We start from the raw sequence: 13,150 nt of genomic DNA, 5'->3' as shown, positions 1-13,150 counted from the left end.
TCGTCCGAATTTAATCGAATGAGATATTTGTAACTACAGCTAAAGGATGGAACTTGAAAGATTTTTAAATTACAGAAAAGTAACAATAAAGATAAATTCGCAAAAACGTTAAGTTCTTTGATGGATTAGACAGGGGTTTACCAAGAGTACACTTGGGTTTTTTGTAATCCCTTGCAGGTGCTTACATAGAAGGTTACAACTTTGAAATTCAAATAAATAAATAACTTCCTAATGGCAGTTACAAGAAGTTGTGTTTTCCAATAACTACTATTATCTAGTACAAATAACCACAAGAAATTATAAATTCCTAAATTAGTGGCAATAAAACCAAACTACCCAGCAGCTACGTCTTCATGTAGATTTCCCACCGTCAATGACTTTGTCGATCAACGTCTCAAATGGTGATGAAGGCTCTCATCAATAACTGATGTTGTTGATTCCCTTTGTTGTCAATTGTTTATTTCACTGATGATTTTGCTTTTATCGACCAAGTCTAATACTTGTAGGCAATAATAAAAAAAGTTGGTCATTTTTGTGTGTCAACATGTGCATAATAGCATATGGTGGTAGCGTTTCTCTGCAGATGGAGAAGGTAAAGATTTCGTTTGATTCTTTTTTAATTTTTGTGGCCACAAAGATTTTGTTTGATTCATATGCTACACGAAGAAAGTCATTGCCTAGTCTTATTTTAATAATGAAAACAGTGAAAAGTTATCTATAGTGGATTCCATATGCGTGTGAAGACACATACACGCTAAGTGATTGCTTCGATTTAGGGCCTCTTTGGTTCAACATTTGAAATGAGCTTTAGGGCTTTAAAGTTCCTTGCCTAAATGCAAATATCATTTGATTCATTTTTTGCTCAATTTTGGGGAAATGCAATTGCATTTTCAAAGGCCCTTAAAGACCTTTAACCTAAAGTAGCTTTAGAAGTACTTTGGAAAGTTGCATTTTCGAAATACAACTAAAACTACAATTTCAATTTCAATTTTGTTAATCTTTTTATTTTCTTCTTTATTTTCCTTTTTTCTTTTCTCCTTCTTCCTCCTTTCTTTGCCAACGGTAGCCAACAATCGGCCATAACAAGCGGGCCGGCAAGCTCGAGGCTCGGCGACGCAAGCCTTGGCCTCGTGGGAGGCCAAACTTCGCCGGATCTGGCGAGGCCTTGAGCAAGCAAGGCTTGCCTCACCAGATCCAGCGAGACTAGGCCCGAGCTCGCTAGCCTACGGCAAGGTCGGGGCAAGGCCGAGCCCGGCTTGTGGTTGGTCGACGACCGTCGTCGTGGCCGACAACCAGCTGAGAAGAAATTAAAGAAGGAAGAAGGAAAAAAAAAAAGAGAAAAATTAAAGAAAGTAATTAGTTAAATTAATTAAAAATAAAAAAGCTAAAAAATCAAATTGTTTATAAAGGGTATTTTTTTCAAAAGGAATTTACATCAAAGTTTCTTTCTAAGGTGTTTTTAAAATACACTTTACCAAACATTGTTTGCATTTCGGTAATCCCCTTTAGCCAAATGATATTTGCATTTTCCCAAGGACATTTCTCCAAAGTAGAACTAAACATGTCCTTAGAGTGGAGCTAGTCAAATTTTATTGGTCACTGACAAATAATCCCTGCAATTAGTGGGGCTGGTCAAGAAATTGTTCGTTATTGACAAATAATCCCTGCAATTAGTGGGGATAATAAAGTAATTAATTTAGGTTTTGTGCTCGAAGAAACTAGCTTGACGTGGTACCAACTCTCCAAATTATCAACTATAAAATAAAGCGATCAACCTTTGTTTAAGTGACTAACCAACTTTTTCTTCATTCAAGTGACCTGATAGAAAATTTGGTAAATAATAAAATCAAATAAACGTTGGCAACTAATTTAATTGAGAGTTGGTTTACCCAGAGCTAATTGATAATTCACTTGGAGAAAAGTTGGTAAATCACTTAAATTTTGATGTTAGTAAATTTAAGACGATAACGAAAGTTGGTGAAAGATAAGAAAAATCAAAAGTTAAACTTGGCAACTGTTTCGAAACTGAAACAAGAAGCAAAAGAAAGTAGCGTTTTTTTTCCACATGAACAAAAAGAGAAATTTTGTATAGTTCCAATCTTGGTCTTTTGCTCAGAAACTATTCCGAAAACAGAATCAGAAAAAGCCATTTATGCTCAAGAATTGTTTCCGAAAACAGAAATGTTACCGGACATGCCCTAATGTATGAGGAAACTAGCTGTAGGTCCCGGAATGAAAACCATTTTTAATGCACTACCTCTCTCATCTTAATATTATTTAACTCTATATTTCCTTAATTGCATGGGATGACACAGACTTTAACCATGGAGTTCTGGCCGGTGTCTAAAGGCCAACGCCCCTATTTATAGAGTTAAATAAGTCATCCTATTTAGTAAGTGAAAGGCTACTTTCACACATTTCATTAAATTACAAGCAGATGTCATACCTTAAAATACAAACTAGGATGTGGTTTTGTTTTTTTTATCTGAGTCTTTAGTAGAACAAGTGGCATCCAAACAAAACCGTTTCTAGTACTGTAATTTCCACAAACCATTCCAATCTCTTACTTATGGGTAGTATCCTTCAATAATAGATCTGATACAAGTTACAGAAGTTAATACACCATTCCCGCACCTCTGTATCCTTCAATCCATGGCCTCTCAAAGCCACCGACAACACTTCCTTCTCTTCCCCCTCATGGCTCAAGGCCACGTGATACCGATGATTGACGTCGCGCGCTTGTTGGCACAACAAGGACTCGTGGTGACCCTGATCATGACCCCGGGATTCGCCGCTCGTTCCAAACCCGTCCTCGATCGCTCCATAAGCGCCGGCCTCCAGATCCACCTCGTGGAACTAGAGTTGCTGTACCAAGCCGCGGGAATACCCGAAGACTATCGCCACCACCTCGTCGACACGCTACCTTCTCCGGACTTGATTTTGAAGATGTTCAATGCCATCGAAATGCTTCAACCACAAGTCGAGCAGCTCTTCCATGATCTGAACCCTAGGCCGAGCTGCATAATATCTGACATGTGTGTGTGCTACACCCTCGACGTCGCTCGGAAGTTCAACGTCCCGAGGGTTGTGTTCTACTGCACGAGTTGCCTTTGCCTCTTGTGCTTGCACTGCTTTAGAAGTCTCAAGAATGGCAGTGATGAAGCCAATATCACTAAAAGTTGTTGTGAGAAGTTTGTTCTCCCAGGCTTGCCAGATCGGCTCGAGTTCACGGAGCAGCAGTTCCCGACAGTGCCGGCTCATCCAGGGTTGGCAGAGTTCTTTGAGAAGTGTACGGTAGCGGAGTTGGCCTCTTATGGAGTGATCGTGAATAGCTTTGAGGAACTCGAACCGGCATATGCTGAAGAGTACAAGAAGGTAAGAGGACATAAAAGGGTGTGGTGCATCGGACCGGTTTATTTGTGCAATAAGGACCATCTGGATCTGGCTCAGAGGGGAAACGAGGCTGCAGTTGACTCAAAGAAGTGCTTGGAATGGCTGGACACGCAGGTAACGATGAAAGGCAAAACAAAGAAAAAAAATCTATTCTTTATCTTTCTAGCTATTTCTCATTTGTTTCCTAAATTCATTAGAGTTTTTGGCATCATGAAGAAAAAAAAAACCCATAATTACTTTGCACGGAAGGTTTGATTATCACATGTTATAAAAAGATATATGAAAAATGCTTCTCTATCAGAAACAATACAATTTCAACCGTAAACCTACATACCATTATTGCATGTTTTGCATAAAGCAATTGTTGATTGATAAATTATGTAGTCAGAAATAATAATAGTACTGTCAAACTGTCGGACTTGCAGCGTTCAATAAGTATTTCTTGACGGAAAAAAAAATGATGCACATAAATGGAAAAATAAACACAACATGGGTAAGACTAGCTCTGTGGTATTAGTTTAATATAAGGTCTAAGTAGATACATCATGGGAAGAACGTAGGACGCTCATGAATGAATCGGATTGATTCCATGCAGGAGCCCAGCTCTGTGGTCTATGCTTGCCTAGGAACCTTGTGCAACCTAACCCCTCCTGAGCTGAAAGAGCTTGCTTTGGGGCTCGAAGGCTCAAAGCGACCATTCGTTTGGGTCATCCGAGGAAGCCAGCTTCAAGAGCTCGAGCGGTGGATCTCGGACGACAAGTATGACCAGCGGATCGAGGGACGAGGTTTCCTGGTCCGGGGCTGGGCCCCTCAGGCGCTCATCCTGTCACACCCTTCGATCGGCGGGTTCCTGACCCACGGCGGGTGGAACTCCACGCTGGAGGGCATCTGCGCTGGGGTCCCGCTGCTGACGTGGCCCATGTTCGGGGACCAGTTCTGCAACGAGAGGCTGGCGGTGGAGGTGGCGATGATCGGGGTGGGCCTCGGGGTGGAGGATCCAGCGGGATCAGGTGAAGGGGGAGCGGTGGCGAGGGTGAGGAGGGAGGACGTGAAGGAGGGCGTGGAGGAGCTGATGGGCGATGGGAATGGAGGGAGGGAGAGGAGGGGGAGAGTCAAGGAGCTCGCGGAGAAGGCCGAGAAGGCAATGGAGGTAGGAGGGAGCTCGAGCCGGAGCTTGGCTCGGCTCGTCCGTGAGATTTTGCAGTTGCAGCAACATGTGTGATGGGTTTGGCAATTAATGTGCAATACCCTATATGACATATATTTTTATTTCATATAAGTAGTGCACTTGAAGTTTCAATACTCCGAGTGTCGACTTTCTATTTTACTATCATTTAAGATTTACACTTTGTTAATATTGATTTTGTCTCGATTTTGCCATGGAACGAGCACCGTTGTCGTTGTCAAATTGAGTGAGACTTGTGACTATATAACCAGCACTTAAGTGGCACATATGCTTTTTCAATCCAAACGTACGGCGATTGGCGGGTCATTTTTCCTAAGTGCGAGATGAGGTCGAGAGTCCTAATTAATATACCTACAACACGCTAACCCATTAGCCGCCAATCCCATATTGTTTGCATAATGTTCTTTTAGCCTAAAAAAGCATTCGATCATTCGCCCATGAAACTAATTCCAAAAGGTGGCTCCTATGTAAAGATGGCAAATAGATGAGTTCGGTTGAGTTTAGGTCAATAACCCAAATCCATCCATTTAAATCATATTAACCTATTTATTTACTATACATTTTAAAAGACACATGTTCAATCCAACTCAAATGTAACACAACTCGACCCATTTAATTCACTAGAAAATGCTAAATAAATTTCCAAAATTATTAGATTAAATATTGAAGTGGGGTCCACAGGAGATACGGTGTGCGCCCATGCGGGCAACCACACCTCTTGAGCAGTTATCTGCTTCAAACGAGAAAAGTCACGTTGGTTGAATAAACGTCAAATAACCGACGTGCTCTCCATCGTTCTCCCAAGTTCATTTTGTCACTTTCAAGAAAACAGAGAACGCAGAACGCTCCTCCCCATTGTCGATTATCGTTTGACAGAGAAATCCTCCGAGATCGCAAAGGACATTTAACCGGTGATCAATAAGGTACGTCCTCGTGATGTATCTTCGTCGATCGCTGAATCCGGTGATCTATTGGGCATGTTTCCGCTGTTTTGAGTATGTGTTAGATCGGATTATGTATCCAACATTGGTATCAAAGCATGTGTTACTAGTTTCCTTCTCGTTTTTGGTGTTGATATGTTGTATTTTAAGGTTTTTAACCCTAATCGCGAAGTTACTGTTCATAGCGTTTTGATTATGATTTGTTCGTCAAAATAGTAAATTGAACATACCATTAGAACGGGCTCATCGAGACGATCGTTTTGAGTGGTCGCCGGCCCCGAGAGTCCGCCGGACGCCGCCGCACGTGCGCCACGCACCGCGACGGGGCGGAGTCCCGCGGGGCCGTGGCGTTTCGTCCCTTTTTATGCCATTTTTGTTCGTCATTTTTGAGTTATGAATATACCATCGTGTTCGTCTCGAAAAGACGAAAATTTTGGCGAAAATTTGGTCGCCGGAGGAGGCCGGACGGCCAGCCACGCGCCGCACGTGCGGCGCACGTGGGGGGGCCGAGCCGCGCGCTGGGCTGCGGCCCGCGGGGTATTGGGCCGGGGTCGGCCCAATACTAAAACCCACCATTTATATAAATATATATATTGGGCCGGCCCATTTTGTTTTTGCTGGAGAGGCCCGTGACCCGAGCCCGGTTAACGGACCCGACCCAGTCTGACCTTTGACCCGTTGACCGCGACCGTTGACTTTCTCCGTTGACCCGAAAAAAAAAAAAAAAAAAAAAAAAGGTCTTGTTGGTCAATACTAAGGGGTCTTGTTTTACCTATTATTTTATTTATTATGATATGTTCATAATAGTTACAAAATAATTGGATTTTCGTAATCCATTTGTGTTACGCATTCATTGTAGGAACAATGCAATGGGTAAGACGAAATGCGAGAACACCCAAAAGCCAAGGAGAGCTGAAGCTCATCAAGCTCTAAGGGAAAAGATTACAAAATTGGGTCTTTATAAATGGGATAATGCTTCTGACATTATAACCCATGTTATTAAGGTCAACGAAATGATCCAAAAAATCGTATGGGCTAGACAAGAAATGACCCTAGTAGATGCATTTTATGCGCTACAAAACACTATGCCTGTAGAATGGCATGGTTTGATGAATAGCGTGTGGTGGAATGATGCTGCCACATATAAGAAATCCGTGCTACATTTCTTACACGATTTTATAAGGATCGGAGTGATGAAGACGTCATCGCTTGCAATGAATATGTCTTGGCGCGGACAGAATGCGCCCTGGCGTAAAGGCAAGGGTCCTCAAAGGTTTTGTCCAAAGGAGCTGATTTTGGCCCCTGATTTGATTCATAATCCTCCTCGAGACCTTAATTATTCTTTTTCTTGTACCAAAGAAATTACATATGCTCATGTTGTAACCGGAGCTAGTTCCTTTCTCGTATGCCTTAGAAGACTTTTAGGGACTTGTGATTGTTGTATTGATGATTTATGTATATGCATTATGTTATGTGTATATATTTCGAGTGGGAGTGTTCACAAGTTTTAGTAATCGTATGATGAACACAAAGTGATGATTGTATTGGTATTGGTTTTAGATAAGAAAATCTGGATGATAATGAGGAACTTAGTGAACTGTTGATTTTAGAATTTCTTTTTTTGAAACTACATACCGGTATAATCAAGATGCATGAATATGATTGCATTTGTTGCATACAAATAGACTTTAAACACGTGCTAAATGTTATATTCAGATGCTATGGCAACGGCATCTAAGAATATTGTTGCTGAGCTCAACAAGGATGAGAAATTGAATGGCGAAAATTATGAAATCTGGAGCATGAAAATCCAGTATGTGCTTGAAGAATTAGAGGCACTGGAAGCTCTTAACCCGACCATGACCGAGCTAGAGGATGGTAATATTGCACAGCACTGAAGAGACAAAGAAGCTTTCGCTGCCTGGAAGAAAAAGAACTCTACTGCTCGCATTACGTTGTTTAGTAGTATGAATAATGACATCATGCGGGAGTTCGGACAGCATGAAAATGCTAAAGACATGTGGGATGCATTGAAGGCTAGATTTGGTCGGACTTTTGTCACCAAGGCGAGGCGGCTTACAATCGGGTTCGATACTTATAAGATGCCACATGGGTAGAATATAAAGCAACATTTGAGGAAGATGTCGAACATGATTAGTGAGCTAAAGGATGCTGGACATGTTTTGTCTGATGAACAACAAGTGCAAGATGTAATTCGCTCTTTGCCTCATAATTGGGAATACATGAAAGTGAACCCGACCCACAATGTGAACGTTACAACCTTTGAGGATGTTGTGCGCCATTTGGAGCTAGAGGAGGACCGCCTTCCGGCGGCTAAGATACAATATGATGTATATGTTATTGGATCTAGCTCACATGGAGCTTCGGGCTTCAGGCGCAAGCATCCTGGAAAGTTCAAGAAGTGGATAGGCAAAAAAGTTGAACCATCCGGCAAGAAACCAAAGTTTGAGAAGCATGGAAAAGGGAAACGTCCCATGAAGAAGAACATTTCGAGGATGAAATGTTACAACCGTGGCAAGAAGGGTCACTTCGCTCGCGATTGTGGCGAGCCGAAGAAGGTAGAAACCCTTAACACACGTAAAAGTGTTTGTTATGAATCAAGTTCTATATTTTTAACTGAATCTCATCTTTTGTGGATTGTAGACTCGGGAGCCACAGACCATGTAGCCAGAGATCAAAATACGTTCGTGGAATTTCGACGAATTCCAAGTGGAGAGAGATGGATTTATGTAGGAAACAATTCCAGAGTAGAAGTAAAAGGAATTGGCACTTGCCAACTTATCATGCGTGGTGGACGCACTTTATTTCTACATGATGTTACGTACGCTCCGGAGATTCGTCGAAATCTTGTCTCTGTATTAGTATTAGTCAAACTCGGTTTTAGTATGAATTTTCACAACAATAGTGTGGATTTGCTGTTAGGAACGACCTTTTATGGTTCCGGTTATTTCACGGATGGCTTTATTGTATTGGATATCGAACATACTAGTGTGAATGTATGTTATTCCATATTTACATCTTCTAGTTCTAATGAGAATGATGTGAATACATGGCATGCTAGACTTGGTCATATTAGCCAACAAAGAATGAATAGATTAGCCAAAGATGGCTTATTAGGCAATATTGAGAAAATTGAATTGCCTACCCGTGAGCATTGCCTATTGGGAAAAACAACTAGAAAGCCATTTGGAAAATGGACAAGAGCTGAATTTCCATTGCAATTAATTCATACCGACATCTGTGGCCCGATGAATGTTAGGGCAAGGCATGGTGCTGTTTATTTCATCACATTTATTGATGATTATACTCGATATGGATATGTCTATCCGATATCTCATAAATCAGAAGCATTTAGTTGCTTCAAGAAATTTATGACCTTAGTGGAAAATCAGTTAGATAAGAAAATAAAAGCTTTGAGATCCGATCGAGATCGAGAATATTTATCCGATGAGTTCAGAAATCTATGTGATGAAAAAGGAATAGATAGACAGTTATCTATTCCATACACTCCGCAACAAAATGGTGTTGCCGAAAGACGAAACAGAACCCTACTTGAAATGGTTAGGTCCATGATGGCACAAGCTAATTTACCGATTGCCTTTTAGGGCGATGCTTTATTAATCGCTGCCTATGTGCTTAACCGAGTGTCTTCCAAATCGGTCACTTCTACCCCATATGAATTGTGGACAGGTCGGAAACCCGATTTAAGCTTTCTCAAACCTTGGGGTTGTGCTGCCTATACTCATGAGTCCTCACATAAATATGAAAAATTAGGACCAAGAGGCAAAAAAAGTATCTTCATAAGATACTCAGAACACTCAAAGGGATATGTGTTCATAGGTGAGCAAGAAAGTGGAAATGTGACTGAATTTGAATCACGAGATGTCACATTCTTAGAGAATGAATTTCCAAGAAATGGCGAAATAGGTGAAGATTGTTTCCTATTTGAGACATTGGATCAAGATAATGAGACCGTTGGACATAATGATCCAAGTGGAAGCAATGTGAGAGGTGGGGAGTTGAATACAAACCAATCTCCATTGCAACCACTTGATGAATCAATGCCATTATCCGGTCCGAGTGGGAGCGTATTGGAGGAAGAAGTACTCTTGGTACAATCTTCTCCACGACGAACTGGTCGCAAAAGCATTCCTCGACGACGCTTTGAAATTGAAGGGGAAACTTTCATGATCGCTCCATTGGATGAAGATGAACCAAGAAATGTGAATGAGGCTCTATCTTGTCCTAATAAGGAAAAATGGATAAAAGCAATGAAAGAAGAGATGGAGTCAATGAAATCAAACCAAGTTTGGGAACTAGTTGATCTTCCGAAAGGACGCAAAGCCATTGGTAACAAATGGGTTCTCAAAATAAAGCGCAAGGCTGATGGCTCAATTGAGAAATATAAGGCACGCCTTGTAGCGAAAAGATATAATCAACGGGAAGGAATTGACTATGAAGATACTTTTTCTCCCGTGGTAAGATTTACCTCGATTCGCCTCATTCTAGCAATAGTGGCTAGTTTGGATCTTGAATTACATCGGATGGATGTAAAGACCGCTTTTATCAATGGAGAATTAGATGAAGAGATTTACATGGAACAACCCGTTGGGTTTGTTAAAAAGGGCCAAGAACAAAAGGTATGTCGACTTTTGAGATCGATATATGGCCTTAAGCGATCTTCAAGATAATGGTATATACGCTTCAATAATGCCATAGTGGCATATGATTTTGAAATAATTAATGAAGATAATTGCGTCTATATCAAAAGGTCCAAAGGTCACTTTGTAATTTTATCATTATATGTTGATGATATATTGATTGCTGGAAATAATATGGAGTTTGTGAAGACAGTCAAAAGTTGGCTATCTTCTAATTTTGAAACGAAAGATAGGGGTGTAGCTACATACATTCTCGGAGTTAAGATTTCGAGAGATCGTTCGAAAAGGTCATTATCTCTTTCGCAAGAGACGTACGTCAATAAAATTCTCGAACGATTTTGTATGCAAGATTGCAAACCCATTGATACTCCTATTGCAAAAGGTAATGGGTTGAGCCGAAGAATGTGTCCTAAGACTCTACAAGAGTAAGAACGTATGAAAAATGTTCCATATGCCGGTGCTATCGGAAGTCTCATGTACGCTATGATGTGTACAAGATCCGATATTTGTTATACGATTGGATTGGTCGGTAGATACCAATCCAATCCATGTCAAGCACATTGGATTGCCGTTAAGAGAATCTTGAGGTATCTCAAAGAAACCGCCGATTACTCGCTAACTTATCAAGGAAGTGATCCGCACCTAGAGGGCTACACCGATGCTGACCGGGGAGGAGATTTGGATGAGAGAAAATCCACTTCTGGAAATGTATTTTTACTGAATAATGGCGCCATATCGTGGAGTAGTAAGAAACAACAGTGTATAGCCTTATCCACCATAGAAGCCGAGTTCGTGGCATTATCGGCGGCAGCACAAGAAGGTGTTTGGCTTAGAAGATTTATGGATCATTTGGGTGTTACAGGAGATGCTGCAAAACCCGTGAAGGTTTATTGTGATAGTCAAGCAGCAATGGCTTATACTAAGGATCATAAGTTTCATAGTAAGACCAAACACATAGACATTAAGTATAACTATGTCAAGGACATGGAAGCACGAAAGGAAGTGAACCTACAGTATATATCTACGCATAGAATGTTAGCAGATCCCCTAACAAAGCCAATTCCTAGAGATGCTTTTTTGGTCATATAAAGACTCTAGGACTGCGTAGAGGTTAATGTATTGAATATTTGTAATTTTTCCCTGAACGTCAATAATCGATGATGTTATTTATCAATATTAAAGTCTATAAGTTTATTTGATATTCATGCATATTAATGATTGGTGCACTATATATTAAAAAATATGTCGGACGGATGAGAGGTTAGCCCACTCACACGGGTAACCGCCTCTATTTATTATGTAGTAAATAGAGATGAGGCAATTTTAAGCTTATTATCTAAGTGATAATTGAGAGCTCAAGCTTAAAATACTAATACCGCCTTAACATGATGTTAAGATGAGGACTTATTACTTACAATGTCCGGAAGTGAAATAACCCACATATTTCGTTTTATCCGTCTTAAATGCCGGATGAGAGTTCTGATGAAAAACTCGTGGCTGGAATTGTTACGTGAACTCGAGTTAGACACTGAGTGTGTCAAGATGAGCATCCGTACGGTATTAAAATAGAAAGACATACGCTCCATAGGGAAGGAGAACATACCGTAATACGTATTTCATATTACGTATGCACTATCGACCAATGAGAGTAGGCAAGAGTTTTTGATCTCAACTTCTCTGTGCCGAGTGAGACTCTCGAGGATAAAATTCCTCATTTTTTGTACCATCATGACTCTTCATTATTCTCAAGGTCTCTATTTAGTGTTTGCTATCTTAGGGTGTTGCCTATGGTCATGAAATTGATTCGATCTAAAGGGACATTCCTAGAAAAGCGAGCTGAACCGAGATTGAGAGATCTAATGAATGAGGAAGATTGATTTGGAGTTTTAAGTCACATTATGAATTATATTCACAGACAGGTCAATTATGATTATTTGGTGTGATCATAATTGTGAATATAATATGTCAATTTTAAAATGAGATCTAGTGAGAAATTTATATGTGGGTGATCGATCTAAGGTACAGCATACAATTCATTTCTTTTTATGTCCAATTTTAGAGCTGTCATATACTCCCAACGGATATATGACAACGAGCTCTCAATGTATGCTAGTCGTACGGGTTATTTGCCAATATGAACTTTGCGAAGATAAAAAGTTTAGTTATTAGTCCTCCATGAACAAATAGGAGTTGTTTGCCCTACATGGACGAGTGGGATATATTAGATTAAATATTGAAGTGGGGTCCACAGGAGATACGGTGTGCACCTATGCGGGCAACCACACCTCTTGAGCAGTTATCCGCTTCAAACGTGAAAAGTCACGTTGGTTGAATAAACGTCAAATAACCGACGTGCTCTCCATCGTTTTCCCAAGTTCATTCTGTCACTTTCAAGAAAACAGAGAACGTAGAACGCTCCTCCCCATTGTCGATTATCGTTTGACAAAGAAATCCTCCGAGATCGCAAAGGGCATTTAACCGGTGATCAATAAGGTACGTCCTCGTGATATATCTTCGTCGATCAGTGAATCTAGTGATCTATTGGGCATGTTTCCGCTATTTTGAGTATGTGTTAGATCGGATTATGTATCCAACAAAAATAATTAAACGAAAAGGAAAAGAGATCTCCATCCCCGATCCAAGACGTCTCCTTTCCAAAATATTTCCCCAAATCTCTCTGCATCAAACCAAATCCTACTCATATCCCCTACTCTCGAATCACCAATTTCCTCAATCCCAAACCCAAATTGCCTCACCAATCAAATCCTCCCTCCCCCACGCGGCCGCCGCTCCCTCGCCGACCCTCGCTCAGCTCCTCAAGCGCATTTGTGACGCTTGCAAGCAGGCCACTAGCCACGGCGGCGAGATGCCCATCTATCACAGCGCCCTCGATGTCGACGTCGGCCTTGACTCGCGCTCCCTCCCCTTGGTCCTCCACTAATATAACC

The 13,150-nt window shown here is 41.0% G+C and overlaps 1 protein-coding gene across 1 annotated transcript; it reads left to right on the top strand.

Moving 5' to 3' along the window:
• Positions 1-2,418: 2,418 nt before the first annotated feature.
• LOC115735123 (UDP-glycosyltransferase 1-like) lies at positions 2,419-4,634 on the top strand. The gene is made up of 2 exons (XM_030666221.2): positions 2,419-3,507; positions 3,989-4,634. Exons 1-2 carry the CDS (start codon positions 2,653-2,655, stop codon positions 4,613-4,615), a joined length of 1,482 nt encoding a protein of 493 aa, XP_030522081.1. The 5' UTR covers positions 2,419-2,652; the 3' UTR covers positions 4,616-4,634.
• The last annotated feature ends 8,516 nt before the right edge of the window (positions 4,635-13,150 follow it).

Source organism: Rhodamnia argentea, chromosome 10 (assembly GCF_020921035.1).
Source record: "Rhodamnia argentea isolate NSW1041297 chromosome 10, ASM2092103v1, whole genome shotgun sequence".
NCBI classification, from domain to species: Eukaryota; Viridiplantae; Streptophyta; class Magnoliopsida; order Myrtales; family Myrtaceae; genus Rhodamnia; species Rhodamnia argentea.
Note: the sequence above shows the minus strand (reverse complement) of the source record. Positions and strands in the feature narration are given on the sequence as shown.

Coding starts and splice junctions, on each gene's coding strand:
- LOC115735123 (XM_030666221.2), top strand. CDS start 2,653: ATGGCCTCTCAAAGCCACCGACAACACTTCCTTCTCTTCCCCCTCATG. Junction 3,508..3,988: donor TGGAATGGCTGGACACGCAG/GTAACGATGAAA, acceptor GATTCCATGCAG/GAGCCCAGCTCTGTGGTCTA.